This window comes from Oryctolagus cuniculus, chromosome 7 (genome assembly GCF_051225735.1).
Source record: "Oryctolagus cuniculus isolate XC-2025 breed Fujian yellow rabbit chromosome 7, ASM5122573v1, whole genome shotgun sequence".
NCBI classification, from domain to species: domain Eukaryota; kingdom Metazoa; phylum Chordata; class Mammalia; order Lagomorpha; family Leporidae; genus Oryctolagus; species Oryctolagus cuniculus.
The window spans coordinates 139,820,431-139,836,957 of record NC_142873.1 but is presented as its reverse complement, the minus strand read 5'-3'; the positions used below and the strand labels follow the sequence as shown (position 1 = coordinate 139,836,957).

Genomic DNA, 16,527 nt, shown 5'->3' with positions numbered 1-16,527 from the left:
GGAAGAGGGGCAACCGGGACAGAATCTGGCGCCCCGACTGGGACTAGAACCTGGTGTGCCGGCGCCGCAAGGCGGAGGATTAGCCTAGTGAGCCGCGGCCCCGGCCTCCCCCCCTTTTTTTAAACAGTGACTGATCTGAATCAAAATCCACATAAGGTTCGTGCATGACGTGTGGTTGGCAGGTCTCTAAGACTGAATGCAGAGGTTAGCGTTCTCTCTTCTGTAGCTTGTTAGCAGAAACCAGACACCTATGCTGTGCAAGTTCCCAGTCTGAACTGTACTAACTGCATCAGGATGGTATTGTTTACCATGTTGCCCCTGCTCCCTGTGGAACCCGTGATCAGGCTTTCCTCTTTGGCTAGGATGCTTCCTAGATGACTGACCAGCAGTCACAGATGATTTGGTTGCTTTCTTGCTCATGAGGTTGAAGCGGATGAATGATTTCTGGTCTTCCCGCCTACTCAGAATTCATAAAATTCCCATGAGCTTTTCACTTAATGGTTTCGCAGCAATGGATGATCATCAACCAGATCCATTATTTCACTAGGGGTTAGATAGCGGTGATATTTTAATTCTATATTCTAGAAAGAAGCATTTGAGTTTGTTAATGAAGAAATTTGAATATTTGTTAATGCTGAAATCAGATAATGGCTCTTTCCAAATCAGATGTCAGAATAGTGAATGAGTTCCTTAGCAAGATCTAAAGGCGATTCCTGGTTTATTTAAGGATCTTTCAGAACTTAGGGATTTGAAATGATTTACTATGTTGCCACCCATTGCCTTTATCCATCTTATGGAGGCTCAAATTATCCCATCTTTTGTCAATGGGCATCTCTTCAAGTCGGCGCCTGAGTCCTTTTCCTATGACCCCAGTCATCCCTGGTGGATTCCGTGCTGGTGCGAGAAGAGGTGTTTTTGTATAGTCCCTGCCCTGATTCGGGAAATTTTCCCAAAGAACCTGGTTCTTCTGACAGAGAGCGGATTTAGAGACTACAGCCTGGGCACTAATGGTGCTCACTGCTAAGTGGTCAGTAGCTGTTGACTCTAGACTTCTAGAGTAGGTAGAGCTGGAGAAATAACTTTTTTTAAAAAAATATTTATTTCTTGGTTTATGTATTTGAAAATCCAAATGACAGGAGAAGAGGGAGAGACAGAAGGAGGGAGAGGAGGAGGAGGGGAGAGAGAAACAGAGAGACAGAGAGATCTTCTATTTTTTGGTTTACTCCCTAAATGGATGCAACAGTCAGGACTGGGCAGGCTGAAGCCAGGAGCCAGGAACTCCATCCGGGTCTCCCATGTTGGTAATGGGACCCCACACATGCTTGGGCATCATCCATTGCCTTCCTAGGAACATTAGCAGGGCACTGGATGGGAAGCAGAGCAGCCAAGATTCAAACCAGTACTTCAATAAGGGATGCCAGCATTGTAAGCTACAGTTTAACCTACTGTGCCACAACACCAGTCCCTAGGAAAATAACTTTTTAAATGGAAAATACATTATGAATGTATACCGATACTGCCAATCCAAATTTAGGACTAAGGGTTTTCCGTAACTTTTTTTCTTTAAAAATTTTTTTATGTTGAAAATATTGGCTCTTAGTGATAGTAAATAATTCACATTTGTTTTACCCGTATATGCTATACAATATATCATTTCAAAATAGCACTAGTTTCAGAATGGTAACATAATGTTATTACTAATAATATGATTGCTGAAAGCAGCGGAAGATTTCTTTGCGGCCCTCTTTGTCCTCAGGATACATGTCACAGACAAATTCCATTTTTTCAAGTCTGCTGTAATAATTCTCTGGGTTATTAAATCACCAACTTAAATCATGGTCCTTTGGGGCTTTGATATTTAGAGCTTGTATGCTTCTAATATGTGATTTGATTTAGCCTAATTTTACAGCATATATAACATTCACACGGTGCTACAAGAAAACCTACAAAACAATTCCTACTGATTAGCACAACAGATGAGCTCTAACATCCATTCATTCCACAGCTCTTTGTGTTGCCTAGGTGTGCAGAGAACAGCAGTCACCCAGTTACGTGCCCTGCTCCGGAGGAGCTTAATGTATTGTGAGGAACCTACCCACAGATGAATGAAAACTTGACACGGAATAAGGGTAGTGAGAAGAGATCAGCCTACCGGGACTGGAGAATGAAAATCTGAATAGACCACACCCCATATCAGAGTGCCTGGGACTGAGTCCACCTCCACTTGCGGTCCAACTTCTTGCTAGTGTGCCTGGGAGGCAACAGGTGATGCACAGGTGCTCTGGTCCCTGCTACCCATGTGGGAAACCTGGATGGAGTGCCTGCCTCCTGGCTTCAACTTGGTCCAGTCCTGGCTGTTGTGGGCATTTGGGAAGTGAACTAGTGAATGGAAGATCTCTGTCTGTCACTCCACCTTTCCAATAAGTAAAAAAATGAGTAAATATTTGGAATGTGCTAGAACCAGTAAGTGTAAGTAGGAGTTTGTCCAGAAGAGCCCTAAGAGCTGAGTGTGTGTGTGTGTGTGTGTGTGTGTGCATGTGCGCGTGCCACCTCTCCCCCTTAACAAAATTCACTTCGAGGCACACAGTCTTCACTACCCACCTCTGGCTCTGAACGCACCTGACGTGGTTACCTGACCCCATCCTGGTACGGGGCAGGAAAGCGACACAGATCGTGTGTATTACACTTTCTCACTACCACAAACCTCCTGGGCTGCACCTCCAAAACTCTGCAAACAGCACCCCCAGTAAGGCCCGATTCTGGGCAGACACTGTTCTCATCTCCCGGCCAGGAATCGTCTGATCAGAGGCCAGAACACATCCCTTGCTCTGCAGGGCAACACGACAGCCTCAGTTTCCAGCAGGCTGCTTCCCAACACTGCCTCTTACCTTCATCTCCCACACCCAGGGACTCGTTCTCCTGTGACTGCTTTTGGTCCTACGGGGACCACCAATCCATCAGCTCTACCCCTTTTCTCACTGCCTCTTACTCCACGAAGGAAGTTGCTCCTCCGTGCCCAGCTTAGACACCAAGCTCCCTCAATAACTGTGACTTGCACCCCAACCCTCTCCCCACACCACTTACTGCCCCTGTCTTAAGTCGCCTGGCGAAGCCCCACCTTCAAACGCAACACGACATCTCACTCTGTGTCTGCACCTATATGGCAGAATGGAGTTGAGCAAAAATAGCCCGATGGGGCTGCTGCCTGGAAATTGCACTCTGCCCTGTCCTGTCCCCACTGCCACCTGCTGGATGACGGTGTCCTGTGAGCACCGTTCTGCGTCTCCTCGCGCAGCCTGACGCTCAACTGTTGGATGTGCTTCCTAACTGCGAGAGTGCTGTGCAGGCTGTGCTTCAAAAGAGAAAGACAGAAATTCCTGGGAGCAGCTGTAAAAGGTCTGGAGAAGAACATGATTCTTTTCATCTTAAAAATATTATTTTTGGCCAGCGCCGCGGCTCACTAGGCTAATCCTCCGCCTTGTGGCGCCGGCACACCGGGTTCTAGTCCCGGTCAGGGCGCCGGATTCTGTCCCGGTTGCCCCTCTTCCAGGCCAGCTCTCTGCTGTGGCCCGGGAGTGCAGTGGAGGATGGCCCAAGTGCTTGGGCCCTGCACCCCATGGGAGACCAGGAGAAGCACCTGGCTCCTGCCATTGGATCAGCGCGGTGCGCCGGCCGCGGCGGCCATTGGAGGGTGAACCAACGGCAAAGGAAGACCTTTCTCTCTGTCTCTCTCTCACTGTCCACTCTGCCTGTCAAAAAAAATATTATTTTCATTTTATTTGAGAGAGAGAGAGAGGTCTTCCATCCATTGGTTCACTCCCTAAATGCCTACAACAACTGCAGCTGGGCCAGGCTGAAGCCAGGAGCCCAGAACTCAACCCAGGCCTCCCACGTGGGTGGCAGGGACCCAGGTGCTTGGGTCATGACCTGCTGCCTTTCAGGCGCATTAGCAGGAAGCTGGATCACAAGTGGAGTAGCTGGGACTCAAACTGGGGACTCTGACATGGGACACACGTGTCCCAAGCAGTGATTTAAGCAACTGTGTGCCAAATGCCCACCCTGAGAAAGTTTTAAAATGATTTTTCCTCCCATGTTGAGGAGCGTGCAGAACAGGGACCCCTCCATGGGTGCTACCTCAGGAGAGACCGAGGTCAGGGTGCTTGGACAGCGTTTCCACTGACGGGTCTGTGTTTGGGCACTCTGAGTGTCTGTTTCACACAGGCTCTTCTCCTAGTGAGCTCCCAGGGAGCAAGGGGACGTGTGTCTCAGTGCACCCCAGCTGCCGTAACAAAACCCCAGAGCCAGTGGCTCGAGAACAGCAGGGATGGATTTCTCACAGTTCCCGAGACTGGGACGTCCAGGGTCAAGGCCGTGGCTGATTCAGCTTCTGGCGATGGCCCTTTCTGGTTCAAAGGTGGCAGCTTCCTGCTGTCTCTTCACACGCCAGAAGGGAAAGGGAGCTCTCCGGAGTCCCTGCAGGAGGGCTCCCCTCATGATCTGATCTCCAGGGACCCCACTTTCTGTCCCTATCACGTTGTTGACCAGGGTTCCACGTAGGGACTTTGCAGGGACACAAGCGTGCAGCCCCCAGCAGCGTGTCTGCCTGGTCCTGCCGTGTCCCCAGCTCATGCCGCCACATTGCTGAGTGAAGCCAAATGGAAAGTGAACTCAGCAGTGGGCTAGGTTTAGTCTGTTTTGGTTTCCTCTTGGGTGTATGTTTGGCTCTGGATTCCCAAGGAAAATGAGTGTGATCTGTTCATCTCCACCTTCCGCCAACCCCTGTGGGGCCATCCATGGGCTCTCTCTGAGGGCAGGTGTGTGGGGGAGGGAGCGGGAGCAGGGGGAGGGCGCTGGGGCTGGGCAAAGGGGGCAGCAGAACGGTCACATACATTACCTCCACACTCAGGCTGGGAGCCGCTCCACGAGCCGTTGGCCTGGCAGGTTCGCTCCGATGATCCCCGGAGCGCGTATCCGGCTTCGCAGCTGAAGCGCATCAGGCTGCCCGGAGCGAAGCTATCCCCCAGCCGGATGCCATGGGCCGGGATGCCGGGGTCGCCGCAAACCCCCACGCTGGTTCCTGTGCGTGAAAACCAAACAAAGCCCATTGTCTCCGCAAGGAAGAAAAGGGGGGTGGTCCTGGGAGAGAGAACGAGATTGAGCAGTCACCACCGGGAGGCAGTGAGCCCCAGAGTGGGACCCGGACAGGCTCCCACCTCATTACGCAACAGCAAGGACCACAAAGACCTGAGGTCCTGGGTGAGTTCCTGGGAACCACACGGGAACAGAAACAGGAAGGCAAGGAAAGGCGTGCTGTGGAAAGCCCACATTTGTTCTTCGGCCCGTACCGGAGGGGAGCCGCCACGGCCCAGAACGGACACAGCGCCCCCTTCTCCCATTTACCTTTGCCCACTGACAGCCGCTGAGTCTGCGGCCCTGCTCTGTGCCCAGTGCCGCTGCCTCGGCCTAGACGCTCAACATTGTGTTGCCTGGACTCTGGCAGGATCCTCCAGGCTTGAAGTCTCTCTCACCCGCCTTCCACTTCATCCTCGGATCTGGACGGTGAACAGCCACCAGCCATAGACCCCGTCTTCCTGCAGCCATGTCCCTCCGGCTTCCCAGCACCTGCTCCCTAGTAAAGCTTCACCTTCTCAAGCGCTCACCCTAATCCCCACCCTGGGCTTGTTCACTTATTTTTATTTATTTAAGTTTAATTTTTAATTTTTATTTGAGAGGGAGGGATCTCATGTATCTGCTGATTCACTCTCCAAATGCCTGCAGCAGCTGGGGCTGGCCTGGGTCAAGGCCAGGAGCCAGGAACTCAACCCAGGCTCCCATGTGGGTGGCGGGAACCCAACTCCTTGAGACGTCACTGCTGTGCGTCAGGGTTTCCAGTATTAGGAAGCTGGAGCCAGGGGCCAGCGTCAGGGATCGATCCCGGACACTCCAACATGGGACGCGAGTGTCTCAAGTGGGGTCTTCACACCTAGGCTAAACGCCCACCCACGGACTCACTTTAACCAACAAACAATAACTGTATGCACTCATGAGGTACAAGGTTGTGTTTTGATACATTTATTATTTATTTCAAAATAGTTAACAGAGCGGATTTTATGTATTCTCACTGTACACAAATGGTAAAGATTCGAGGTGACTGGTGCTGGGCCTTTAGCGTACCCTCTACTCACACACCCTGCGGTGAGTGAGCTCTAGGTGACGTGTCTTGTCTGTGACTTGTTCCTGGCCTCTAGCTGCATTCCTGCCTCTATCTGGCCTCGGAAAGGAGCAAATGCCCTCGGGACAGCAGGAGTGAGCTGCAGCCCCTGCAATGCTTCCCAGCTCAGGGGTGGAGAGGCGGCATCGTCCCATCAAACCAGGCCACGGCAAGCGGAGAGGGAGAATGTAGGACACATGGCCACCGCCCGAGGGGACAGAGCTTCTGGCTGTGATGGGACCTCTCCCCTTGTGGACCCACGTGGGCATCCACCAGTGCCCTGTGCGTCACTCAGTTCAGTTTATTGGGGTTGCCCCACATCTCAGCCACACCCACCTGTGCCACTAGATCCCTGCCAGTCTCCCAGCCCCGGGCTCACTTCTGCTTCGTGTCCTCGGCCTGGGGAGAGGGCCACCTACCCCTGCGTTCCCCGTTCTCCTCCCCTCACAGAAGGGACCCTCACCTAACCTTCGTGGGGACCTTCAGAAGAAGGGGGCCCACTGACTTTGCCTGGGGTCCTCTTGTTTTTCAAGTTCCCCAGCTGCGGCTCAGGCACTAGGCAGGGCTGGGTCCCCTCCAAGGCAGCCTGGATGGTGAGCAGTTCTCACTCCCACACTGGCTACCTGACCTCAGCTGCAGCCGGTCCTGCTGGGAAACAGGCACGGGATGGGGTTCTCCTGTCCTGGGGGCTTGTTCTGCAACAGCAACAGTGCCGCCTGTTAGGAAACTGGCACAGTTTTAGCCAGGTGGCCACAAGGCCCAGCTACCTGAGCCAGGCTCCACCCCCATCCTAATGGGATTTGCTGCTCCTGCTTCCCTGCCCGCCCTCGGGTGACGTTTTAAAAGGGCCTGTTCCTGAACACGCTTGACTCTTCTCTCTCAGTTCCTCTCTCTAGCCTCTTCCTCTGGTCTCTTGGTTCTTGGTTCTTCTCTCTTGGCTCTGCTCTCCTCTCTCCTCTCTGCTCTATCTTCTCTCCTTGCTAGCTCCTCTCCTCTCTATCTCTCTTACAGTCTCCCTCTCTTTTTCCTTCGCCGCCCCTTCACTCCGGTCTGTAGGGTGTTCCCCAATAAGCCCTTTCCCTTACTCCAGTGTCCAGTGTGCTTTGTGATGGCTAACATTAAGATATAACACTGCCCACTGCAGTGTTAGGGGCTTCAAGGAAGTCTGGGATGGAAAATTGCACATTGGGGCAGAGCACACAGCAGGCCCAAGTCTGTCAGCAGGGAGGGTGAGACAGAGGAGGTGGGCCGTGAACCCCTCCGTGTGGGGCTCCATGTCTAGAAGTCTCTGCATGTCCTCGGTGCTCAGGGACTCAGGAGACCTTGCTCCACAGCATCTGGGCCTACTGGGTGCAGGGAATGAGGCTCAAAGTGGGACGGGAAATGTTTGAATGTATTTCGGGAAGGCAGGAACTACTTCTCTTGTATGCAGTGGTATCTACCTGGTGCTGTTTCCTGATGGCCTATTTGACTTGTCTCCCTCTTCCTTACCTGAGGCATTTAAGGTTCACTCATTCCCCAGCTTCAGCATTTACAGACTCCCTTCTAATCCTGTCCCTAGCGGTCTCCAGGCAGGCGCTGCCCAGCCATCTGTCACCTATGCCGGACACACAGGGGAGACAAGGCTGCGCCCTGCTCCTCAGAATACGCAGCATCAGGCATGAAGCAGCCGAACACACATCCCCCGATGGCCGGGGTCCATGCCCTCTGGAAGCGCCTTTCTTGTTTCTTACTTCCCACGTCCCCGAGGCGTCAGCCCGTCTCCAGTCTCTCCTAACACTGCCAAGGAAGAGCTCCTTGCTCTGCATACAGGACCACGACTCAGGAAGCCTCAGAACAGGGACATCGAGGCCCAGAGGGCTTTGGAGGATCTCTAGCTTAGCTCCGATGCCACACGAGCACCACCTGATGTTCCCACGGGGGCCTCTTCCAGCCTCGGCTAGCACAACTCCACGGCAGGCAAGTTATAGCCTGGGACAGAGGACACTTTGGATTCCTTGCCACGGGACAGGAGTGTGAACACGTGACTGGGTCACACGTGCTAATGGGTAGGAAGCGCTCAAGGCTTTCCGTTAGCTTTCTTTCTCCTCTACCCTGTCCACCCCTTATCCACCGGGAGCAAAGAGCCCCCAAACAAACAGACCTTAAAGCACCATCAGCCGCGTGCCCTAGAGCAGTGTCTGCAGGAGGAGGTCTGGGCGAAGGAACTGTCTCCGAGGGCATGGGGGCAGACATATGCTTGGCTCCCCTTCCTGCTGGGAGTGTCCTTTCCCCCTGGAACTCACTCTGGGCCCACCCAGGAGGCCTCACAGTGCATGACCCTGGCCCCTGTGCCACCCTCCCAAGTGACTCCCTCCAAACACAGAGAAGCCGCAGGCCCAGTCGGCAGGCCTTCCACGAGCTCACGCAGAGAAGTCCCCAGGGCACCCAGGCAGACCTGCCCAGTTCTCTAGCCCTGTGACGAGGGAGATTTATAGGGGCCAGAGGCCAGTGTCCTGGGTGGTCCCACAGAGTGCTGGGTCTCAGAGTGCTTTGGGCTTTCAGGGGGACCTACCAAACATCTGGCCCAGTATTCTGGCGGTGACCCCAATTTTGGCAGACAGGTTTATCTGGAGCCTCGGCCGCAAGGACAGCTGCCCATCTTACGAGGAGGGCCCACACCAGAGCAGCCTGCTGAATCAGGAGGTGGGGGATCCCCGCTTCTAGCAGGGAACAGGCATGGGCAGAGCTGGAGGGTTAATGTCAACGCCAAAATGGGATTCCTGCAGAACCTGAGCTCTGAGCAGCTGCCTCTATTTTTTTTGTTTTTTAATATTTTTTTTATTTATTTTCAAGGCACAATTACAGAGAAAGAAGGAGAAACAGACAGAAAGGTCTTCCATCTGCTGGTTCACTCCCCAGATGGCCACAAAGGCCAGGGCTGGGCCAGGCCGAAGCCAGGAGCCAGGAGCTTCATCTTGGTCTCCCACGTGGGTGCAGGGGCCAGGTTCTTGGGTCACCTTCCATTGCTTTCCCAGGCACATCAGCAGGGAGCTGGATAGGAAGTGGAGCAGCCAAGACTTGAACTGGTGCTCATATGAGATGCCCGTGTTGCAGGGCTGCTTAACCAGCTGAGCCACAGCGCTGGCCCCTCAGCTATCCTCTTGAGGGCAACAGACTGTAGAGGACCCCTTGCCAGGCTGGGCAGGCTCACTTCAAAAAGACAAAGCTGCAAGGAGCTCATTCTTTAGTTTGGTGGTTCCTGCTACCCGTGGGGCACTTTGCTCTTTGGTTCTGTGAGACAGCGTCTTACAGAGGAATTGCTGGTTTGGAGAACACGGGTGTGGGGGCCTGGCCATCTCTACCTTTGCTATTTTGATAGCAAGCCACTATGCTCATAGGTTAGCAGGAAGATGAATTTGTTCAGAGAAGTCTGGGGACTGAATAGTGTCTCAGGGCAGCAGGAAAGAGGACTGGCCCCCACTAAGCAGCTAGGGCAATGGGACAAGCAGGGGGAGGAAGCAAGCTGGGGCCCAGGAGTTTGAAACAGGGAAGCAAAGAACCCGGGTCGGGGGGGACCAGCATTGCAGTGCAGCCAGTAAAGCTGCCGCCTGTGATGCCAGCATCCCATATAGGCACTGGTTTGTGTCCTGGATGCTCCACTTTGATCCAGCTCCCTACTAATGGTCTGGGAAAAAATAGTAGAAGACGGCCCACATGGTTGGGTTCTTGGCTCCTGGCTTTGGCTGGTCCAGCCCAGGCTATTGCAGCCATCTGGGGGAGTGAACCAGCATAGAAGATCTCTCTCTCTCTCTCTCTCTCTCTCTGTCTTGTCCTCTCTTTCTGTGACTCTGGTTTTTAAGTAAATAAAGTAAATCTTAAAAATAAATCTCAGGAGTGGGCTTGGCTGTGGACTAACAGAAAGGTTTGGCTGTTCCTGGGAGCTTGTGGAATTAAATATCTAGACAGGCCTGGCCGTAGCTGACTCACAAAGCTGTGCCCCTCCTACTTTTGGAATCTCTCGGTTCTATGGGGCCGAGCAGGGCTGACCACGAGAATGAAGCTGGGATGAGGCCACCAAGGGCTCACGTCCAGCTGGGCCATCTTCTAGCTGTGCTCTCCACCTGCAAGCGAAGGGTCTGATTCCCTCCCATCATCAATCACACTCACACCTTGGGAGCCCATCCACTTCCGTTCCATGGGACCCTCCGCAGCGCCATGCTCCGTACCTGAGCAGTGGGGGAGGGAGCCAGTCCAGTGTCCATCCAGCCCACACATGCGCGTGGCGTTTCCCACCAGAGTCCGCTTGCCAGTGCAGCTGTAACGCACGACCGACCCCACGGTATAGCTGTCTCCTGACATCTGGGCATGAGGCGGGGCGCCCGGGTGGCCACAGGACACCACTGCGGGGAAGAGCATACGTTTAAGCACCTCTGCTCAGGGCTGGGTCATCATCACAGAACCCGCCCCAGGCTTCTTGTAGCAGGAGGCAGGGAAGAAGAGAGGCCCGGGGGTACGCACGGAGGCCCACCTGCAATGCTCAGCCACCTCACCGTACAGTCCCCACGCCTGGGGAGCAGGGAGAGTAGTGCTGACTCAGTAGGTGGTAGGTCCACAGTATCTGTCTCCTTTCTGTCTCGTCTCTGGGCTCACCTCCCCGCAACCCCTCACTGCCACAGGAACACTGCAGATGTCCCTGGGCAGACAGACGATCCACATGGTGCCCTGGGGACACTGGCAGACCTGGCATCCAAGGATCATCTTAAGTGGTCTTGGGGTCCAAAATGAGGGCCAGCGATGGTTCTTTTCCAACTCTGTCTTACAGGTACATCTTAAATTATCCCCAGCTCATCCATTTAAGTCTGCAAATTCCCTTTCCTGAATCACCAAGTATAAATATGAAAGCCAGTGGTCGGGTAAGAACACGAGAACTGAGATGGACTGGCCGGGGCGGGATGGGGCTGTTGCATCACTGGGCTTGGCCTTCCCATCACTCTTGACACAGGTTGGCTGATCCCAAGGTTCACTGACTCAGCTCATTTTATTGAGCATCTATTATGTGCACTGTTCTATGTGTTTGGGAGAACGAAGCCCATGTGCTCACTGAGATTATCTTCCAGTGAGGAGGAGAGACTGCAAAGAAGAAAATGGGTCATTCCAGGGGGTTCTGGGAAGAAAAAGAGAGCTGCCCCAGGAAAAGAGCATTCTGGGGTGAGGTGAGGGCGCTGTGTTTGAACAGGGAGGTTGGGAAGCTCTCTCCACGGGGTGACGTCTGACCGGTGGCTGGAATGATGTGAAGAGGCCACTTGGGCAGAATCTGGAGGAAGAGCGCCCAGAGGACAGGAGTGCCAGGCACAGAAGCCCAGCGGCCAGAATGAGGGCCAGCAGGGAAGCCGGGATGCTGGACAGAACGAGCAGGGGAAGAATGAAGACATGGTGGGGGCGGGGCACTGGGAGCCAGGGCACGGCACGGCGGGGAATTCGGGTTCCACTGTGAGCACAGTGCGGAGGCGCTGGGGGCAAGGTCCGATTTCCACTTGATCAGGCTCCGTCTGGCTGCTGAGGGGAGAGAGGCCAGGCTGCGGCAAGAGAGAAGGGGCAGTGGGTCAAGAGGAGATGAAGAAGACCTGGACTAAGTCTTGGGGTCTGGTGGGAGGTTCTTCTAGTCAGCACTTCTGTGCGGACAGGACGGCCTGGGTACTGGCCAGGAGAGGTGACCAAGGGTTGGGCCCACACTGATCGTGTCCCTGATGATGTCACTGTGGCAGAGTGCAGGGATGGCTCGCAGGTCTCCAGTGTGAGTACGTCCTCACTTCTCACGGTGGTCTCGGTAGGCACCCAGGTCTCTTTTAAGTGCCTGTGGCAGACGGATCTGCAAACACTACTGCTGAGGATTCCTGCCATCAGGGGTGGAGCCAGTTTCCCTCCCTCTTGGATCTGACCTAGACCTGTGACTGGCTTTGAATGATGGACAGCACTGGAAGCGTCACTGGGCCAGCTGCAGCCTATGGGGTCCAGATACCTCTGCCTTCCTTTCTTGGAATACTATTGCCGCTGTGTAAGGCAGTCTGGCCTGAACTCCTGAACAAGAGGACATCACGTGCGGAGAGCGCCCACGGACAGAACACGCACAGTTCTCTCAGCAGCAGCCAGCACCGAGGTCTTGACATTTGCCTGCAGGCATCTTGGCTCTGCTAGGTTCAGCTGACCTACAACAATCAACAATGATGAGCTGTCTCTACTAAACCCTACCCAAGTGGCCAATCACAGACAATGAAATGTTTGTTGCCACCTACTGTTTGAGTAATTTGCCGCACAAGAGAGAAGGGAAACAGAATGGGTAAGTCGCTGGGGATCCTGAGGGCCAGGGGCAGTGTCCTGTGCATGAGGGGGATGTGACCTTCGGTGCTCAGAGGCTACTGTCTACAAGAATGGCCACTAATGTTCCCCATCCCTGTGCACATGCCACTCCTCCCATTCCAAGAGCTGCAAACAGGTATTTCCTGTCCTCCTGCATCTGGGCTGGCCTTGTGACTTGCCTTCATCAACAACTTGGGGTGGAAAAGGGGCCTTGAGAATTTCTGAGTTCTGGACTTGAGAGATCCTATTTTGCTCTAGCCTCCAAAAATCAAGAAGCCACTCCACGTGGAGAGGTCAGCCACACAGAGAGATCAGCCACACAGAGAGATCAACCTCCTTCTCAGCCAACCGCCACCAGCAAGGCCCCCAACAGGTACGCACGGCTGTCTGGCATTCTTGGTCCTCCTGGAGAGATATGGGGCCGGGATGTTAGTTTTATGTGTGAATTTGACTGGGCCACAAGGTGTCCAGATATTTAGTCCAACATTATTCTAGGTGTTTCCCTGTGGGTGTTTCTGGGTCAGACTAAGCACATTGCCCTTCCTAATGAGAGAGGACCTCATCCGATCCTTGAAAACCTGAACTGGACACAAAGGTGGAGAAGGGACTTCTCTCTGTCTGCCTGTCTTTCAGCTGGGACGTCAGTCTTCTCTGCCACCTTCAGACTCAGACTGGAACTTGGACCCTTAGCTCACCTGGGCCTCCGGCTTGCCGAGTGGAGCTCTTGGGATTCTCAGCTTCTACAGCCATGTGAACCAGTTCCTTTTGGCATATATATATATATATATATATATACACACACACTATATACACTATATATACAATATATACACACACTATATACACTATATATATATATACACTATATATAGTGCGTAATTATCTCTCATCCATGTCTCCATCTCTATAGATAGAGACAGAGATCTGTGTATAGAGATATAGATTAGATATCTGGATCTAGGTCTAGATCTGTCTCCTCTTGGCTCTGTTTCTCTGGAGAACCCAGACTAACACACCCACAAAGCTGTATCTGAGTTTCTGGCCCAGAGAACTGTGAGGAAACAACAGTGGTTGCTATTTAAAGCCACTTAGCTTTACTACTCAGCAACTGATAACTCAAACAGGAGGTGCCAAGGGTTATGCGGTTTATTCCTTAGCACAACCCTGTGAGGCAGGCACCCTTTTAATCTCCACTTACTGAGGAGGAGAACGAGGCATGGCAAGGCTAAGAAACCTGCTGTGGACCCACGCACTGGAAGAGTCAGCTGGGAGACCACAGTTGGACTGAGAGTCCACACGCTCACGTGTGCTAACAGATCCCCTCTGCAGCACGGCTTTCGCGTGCCCACCGATGTCCCTTCTTCTGAAAGGAGTGGAGTCTCCAGTCACCATGTAAATAAGCCCATGGTTTATTAAAGGTTTGTGGGCTCCTAGAAATCATCCTATCTTAACGCGCTAACAGTTTCCCAAATATATTACTTTCTAGTGGAAGTCAACACACCTGCAGAAAACACAACCGTTGCATGTGTGCAGCTTCATGAATCGTCACGAAGTGAACACGCAGATCACATGCAGGTAACCACAACCCTCCGGTCAGCAAACACGACAGGCTCTCCAGAAGCTCCTCGTGCCCCCACCTCCCACCCCTTCTCCCCATCACCCCTCCCCCCACCTCCTCTACTCTCAGCCCCTCTCCACCTCTCACCCCCTCTCCTCTCACCCCTTCTCCCCATCACCCCTCCCCACCACCTCCTCTACTCTCAGCCCCTCTCCACCTCTCACCCCCTCTCCTCTCACCCCTTCTCCCCCATCACCCCTCCCCCCACCTCCTCTACTCTCAGCCCCTCTCCACCTCTTACCCCTTCTCCCCCATCACCCCTCCCCCACCTCCTCTACTCTCAGCCCCTCTCCACCTCTTACCCCCCTCCTCACCCCTTCTCCACCATCACCCCTCCCCACCTCCTCTACTCTCAGCCCCTCTCCACCTCTCACCCCTTCTCCCCCATCACCCCTCCCCACCACCTCCTCTACTCTCAGCCCCTCTCCACCTCTCAACCCTCTCCTCTCACCCCTTCTCCCCCATCACCCCTCCCCACCACCTCCTCTACTCTTACCCCCTCTCCACCTCTCACCCCCTCTCCTCTCACCCCTTCTCCCCCATCACCCCTCCCCACCACCTCCTTTATTCTTACCCCCTCTCCACCTCCCCAATGGCAGCCACTGTCTTGATTCTGTACTACCAGCGATTAGGTCTGCCAGCCTTGCTTTTGTACTTTTTATAAATGGGATCATATACTACACAATTTGTATTTGGCTTCTTTCCCTCAACATCTGTTTATGGAATTCACCTATGCTGTGTGTAGCAATAGTTCACCCATCACTGTTCCAGGATAGTAGGGTTGGCAAGCTTTCTGTCAGGGGCAAGAGAGTGACCGTGTTAATCTCCGAGGGCCATGTACAGTCTCTGATCCACATTCTTCTTCCTCCTCATTAAAAAAATAATTTAACAGGAAGGATGGTTTATCTGACCTTAGAACAGTGACTACTGGGGGCTGGAGGGGAGGGTACAGGGAGATAGAGGCTGGGTCACGGCTACCAAACGGAGCCACACTGAAGAATTAAGTCCCCGTGTTACGTAGCACAGTGGGGTGACTGTGGTTCACAATGATGTATTATATTCTCTATCAAGACCTGGAAGAGAGGATTTGGTAGGCTCCAAACACAGAGAAAAGATAAGGAAATGAAAAGCCGGCTGCCTGGCTTTATCAGTTTCCTCCGTGTATGTCCTGAAATATTGCACTGCATCCTATAAAATGCAAAAGTATTTCCTGCCAGAAATTTCTAATAAAATAATATTAAAAAGCAGAATTAAAATGATCCACATGAATTATACACACACACACACGCTTTGGTCCCTGCACATCCATACAAATTAAAGCAGTTTGCTTTCACCTGGAAGGAACAGGTGATTTTCACCGAGTGGCTTCACTCTGGGAGTGTAAAGTCATCTGTAGTTCCCCACAGCCCTGGTCACAGGTACTTGCATCTTCTAGATGCAGAAATGCAGTTAGTCCACTGAAGCAAGGCCATGGTAACCACCAAACATTACTGAAAATGTTCCTTACTGGGAGCCAGAGGAAAAAATAGACAAATTGGACTTTGCTAAAATTAAAAACCAGCATGCAGCAAAGGATGCAATCAAGAAGATAAAAAGACAATCCCCCAAATGGGAGATAATATTTGCCAACCCTGTATTTGATTGGAGTGAGGTATCCAGAATACAGAACTGTTACAATGGAACAATATCAAGACAAATGACCTCATTTAAAAATGGACTTGAATATACATTTCTTCAAAGGAGATACAAGGACAACCAATAAGCGTATCAAAGGTGCTCTATGTCACTGGCCATTTGGGAAATGCAACATAAAACCACAAGGAGCTACCAATACACATCTACTAGGATCCACAGTCATATCCACCGTCACATGGTGGAAAGAGATGGATAACAACATGTCTGTGTGAGGCTACAAAGAAGGTGGCGCCCTTACACACTGTTGACATGTGCGGCCACTTTGGAAAACTGTGCAGCCACTTTGGAAAACATTTAGGCAGTCCATCAAAAAATTAATGCAGAGTTACCACGTGACTCAGCGATTTCATTCCTGAGTATACACCCAAGAGAATCTTCAACTCATGTTCACACAAAAACTTGCACACAGATGTTGTCAGCAGCCTAAGGGAGCCTACGATAGCCCGGAGGTTGACACATCCGTCAGCTGATGGATGGATACGCAGGCTGCTGTGGCCATCTAACAGGACGGTTTTGGGCCATAAGAGGAATGAAGTGCTGACACCTGCCAGAACATGGGTGGGTGCTGAGAATTACGCTGAGTGGAAGAAACCGACACAAAAAGCCGCGTATGCGTCCACTGATATGAAACGTGCAGAACAGGCACGTCCATGGAGACAGGAAG

At 52.6% G+C, this 16,527-nt stretch overlaps 1 protein-coding gene across 7 annotated transcripts in view; it reads right to left on the bottom strand.

Annotated features, from left to right (window-relative positions):
* The window catches only part of CSMD2 (CUB and Sushi multiple domains 2), a 624,779-nt gene that overhangs the window by 37,247 nt on the left and 571,005 nt on the right, over positions 1 to 16,527 (bottom strand). For all 7 annotated transcript variants that reach the window (XM_051832052.3, XM_051832047.3, XM_051832045.3 and 4 more), the window contains 2 exons: positions 10,420 to 10,593; positions 4,895 to 5,077 (listed from right to left, as the gene is read on the bottom strand). In XM_051832052.3, coding sequence (XP_051688012.3) covers positions 4,994 to 5,077; positions 10,420 to 10,593 — 258 coding nt within the window. In that variant the 3' untranslated portion in view covers positions 4,895 to 4,993. The remainder of the gene's footprint in view (positions 1 to 4,894; positions 5,078 to 10,419; positions 10,594 to 16,527) is intronic.